At 40.6% G+C, this 2,953-nt stretch overlaps 1 protein-coding gene across 1 annotated transcript; it reads left to right on the top strand.

The window, feature by feature from the left end:
- The first annotated feature begins 827 nt into the window (after positions 1–827).
- Positions 828–1,198, top strand: LOC113923842 (dnaJ homolog subfamily C member 15-like). Its single transcript, XM_035724335.1, has one exon. It carries the CDS (start codon positions 828–830, stop codon positions 1,128–1,130), a length of 303 nt encoding a protein of 100 aa, XP_035580228.1. The 3' UTR covers positions 1,131–1,198.
- The last annotated feature ends 1,755 nt before the right edge of the window (positions 1,199–2,953 follow it).

Here is a 2,953-nt window from a genome sequence, read left to right as displayed (position 1 = left end):
TTTTGCTCTTTGTGAATTTATGTTATACTGTGGGAGGCAAAGGGTTAACCTCAGACCTGGGTTAATGGTTACCCTCAGAGTCCTGTTTCTCCAGGAAGTACAAAGTTAAGCAAATGTGGAATGTTGTGTCTGTCTCATCTGCAGTGTGGCACTGCTCTTGGTCAGGGGGGAACCGTGAATCCACATGCCACCTCAGGCTACCATGAGGACAAGGGTATAAAAGAGTGTGGGAGGGATCCACACAGACCTTGAGGTTTGCCCACCTAGGAAGTTGCTTGGTCTTCTCAGGAGATGAAGATATGTGCAGCTATATTGATGAGGGAGCAGAAGGCTATCTGAGGACAAAGCATAAGCTGACACCCTGCCACCTACCCCTCACCCTCACTCCTGGGGGAGACATGTGCTGCTTTCTTCCCGAAAGCTCCCAACTATCTTACTGTTAATGCTTTACTAGAGGGAAAAACAACCTTAACTTGACAAAAGCAAGGCCTCGGGTATCCCGTAGGTCCTCTTTAGCATATGAAAGTTCCTTTGAAAACCTCCCTTTTTCCTTACCTCCCCCAACCCCATAGTATAGAATCAATTACTCCTCACAACCCGAGCGCGGCTCTTTCTGCCCATGGTCCTGCCCCCGTGCTTTAATAAAACCACCATTTTGCACCAAAGATGTCTCGAGAATTCTTTCTTGGTCATTGGCGCCAGACCTCACCGCACCAAACCTCACCTATATTCCAGAACCACATCAATATGACTTGTCCCCTGCATCCCTTCAGAATCTAAGTGACATCAGTATTAGTTTAAAACCTGCTGTAATGCGTCGCATTGCCATGGCTCCCCGTGGTGGCATTGCCCCTGCCGGCGAGGGTCTGTCCTGCGCTGAGTACTCGCTGCCGGTGACCAAACGGCCTGATGCGGACGTCGACCAGGGACTGAAACTTTCATCCTACTATAAAGGAGGATTTGAAGAGAAAATGAGTAGGCGAGAAGCTAGTCTTATTTTGGGTATAAGCCCATCTGCTGGCAAGGCCAAGATTAGAACAGCTCATAGGAGAATCATGATCTTGAATCACCCAGATAAAGGTGGATCTCCTTACTTAGCAACCAAAATAAATGAAGCAAAACCTTGCTAGAAGCAACCACCAAACATTGATTGATGCTTAAGAATCACTCTGAAGGAAAAAAAGGGGGAATATAAAACAAAAAAGTCCTGCAACATAGTCTAAACCACGGTGTTCATAATTTTCATACATGTACTGACCACAATCATTTACTCCACTATTAAGGTATAAAATAATAAAAGATTAACAATCTAAAAAAAAAAAAAAAAACCTGCTGTACCTCATGAATCTATGCAGGTGCACAAATCAATGGTTTAAATTTACATTTATTATGAGTGAGGTGGAGCATTTTTTTCTCAAGTTCAAAAACTATTTTTTTCTACTTTATGAACTATCTATCATGTTCTGTGCCTACTAGGGAGGTTATGTTTATATTCTTGATTTATAAATGCTCTTTATATGTTACAGGATGGGTTGCTTTATCATATGTGTTGCAAATATTTTTTTCCAGTTTTTCATTTGTCTTCTGACCATGTTTATAGTATTTTTTACCATGGAGAATCATTTCATTTTATGGTTGTACTTCTCCAGCTTGTCTCTTAAGACTTGTGGATTTTATGAAGTCCTGTCAAAGGTCTTTTTTAAGTTTATAAAAGTTTTCTTTCCTGTTTCCTTCTAGTTCTTTTATTTTTTTCCTTCCCCTCCCCCCCTTATTTTTAGTACTCAATATATATGGAATTTTTATTTTGGTATAAAGAGTTAGGTAAAATCCAACTTATTTTTTCCAGATTATTACCTAAGTCGGTGCCTTGATAATAAAAGCTTTCATACTCTACCACAAGGCACTGTTATAAGCTCTTTTTCAGAGTTAGAAATATTAGACTTTCAAAATGCTTACAATATCGCTCAGCAATATAGAACAGATTATGCCAGTAGAAAGCTAGAGACATCTAATGCTCTATTCCACCTTTTTATTAACTATTCCTAAGATACACAATATAAAAGGATTTGTAAATTTTCAACAGTTATTGAGACTGTAATTTAGGTAAACATCTGCCAGATGTGCAAAGGATTGTCCACTAGCAAATACAAGATAAAGGAAAGTGCCTGTCCACCCACCCCCATGCATACCTCTTCCTCAAAAAGAAGAGTCTTTCCCTGACCACATGGTAAGACACAACCAGACAGGAAAGGAGCCACTCTCTGAGGCTCCAAGGTGTGTGTGAATTCCTCTCCACGTGGGTAGCTTTTTCTTCCCCCCAGAGAGTTCTAGACGGTTTAGTTCAAAGACACTATTTCTCAACCACATAAACCAGAGGTATAAGTGGGTTTGTGGTTATGTCTCTATCCATGGTAAAGAGGTCAGCAGGAGGCAAGGGCTGGACTTTGGAGAGCCTGGTGGTTGGACACAGATGGGTATGCCGTTAGGAGGCAGAGATGGGAAGTGATGAGCATGAGTTCTTCAGTCCTGTCTTACGGAAACAAAGCTACATTTTAAATCACATTTTTTAAAAGCCCTCTTGAGAGCAAATGTCAAAGAAATCAAGCAAGACAGTTCTTAGTTCAATGGATTTACATATCATAAATAATTGCTAAACATCAGCAAATGTGGTTGGGGAATGTGCATGCCAGCCATCCCATAGTTTAAGATCTGCGATGATGATTCTAATGGCAACAAAATAAATGTGAAACAGTCAATGCAAATTGATTCACCAGCTAATGAGGAAACAGCAGACTTGGACAGACCTTTTACCTTCTAAGGAAACCAGGAAAACGTCGCAGTTTATAGGAAGATGTATGGTATTGGTCAGGGATCTTGGTTGCATTAAATGGAAAACAATTATAATTACCTTAATCAAAATAGGAACCTTTGACGTAACTGATGGCTAGGGGAT

Source organism: Zalophus californianus, chromosome 15, assembly GCF_009762305.2.
Source record: "Zalophus californianus isolate mZalCal1 chromosome 15, mZalCal1.pri.v2, whole genome shotgun sequence".
Taxonomy (NCBI): domain Eukaryota; kingdom Metazoa; phylum Chordata; class Mammalia; order Carnivora; family Otariidae; genus Zalophus; species Zalophus californianus.
The sequence above is the reverse complement of the archived record's forward strand: the minus strand, read 5'-3'. Positions and strand labels throughout refer to the sequence as shown.

Coding starts and splice junctions, on each gene's coding strand:
- LOC113923842 (XM_035724335.1), top strand. CDS start 828: ATGGCTCCCCGTGGTGGCATTGCCCCTGCCGGCGAGGGTCTGTCCTGC.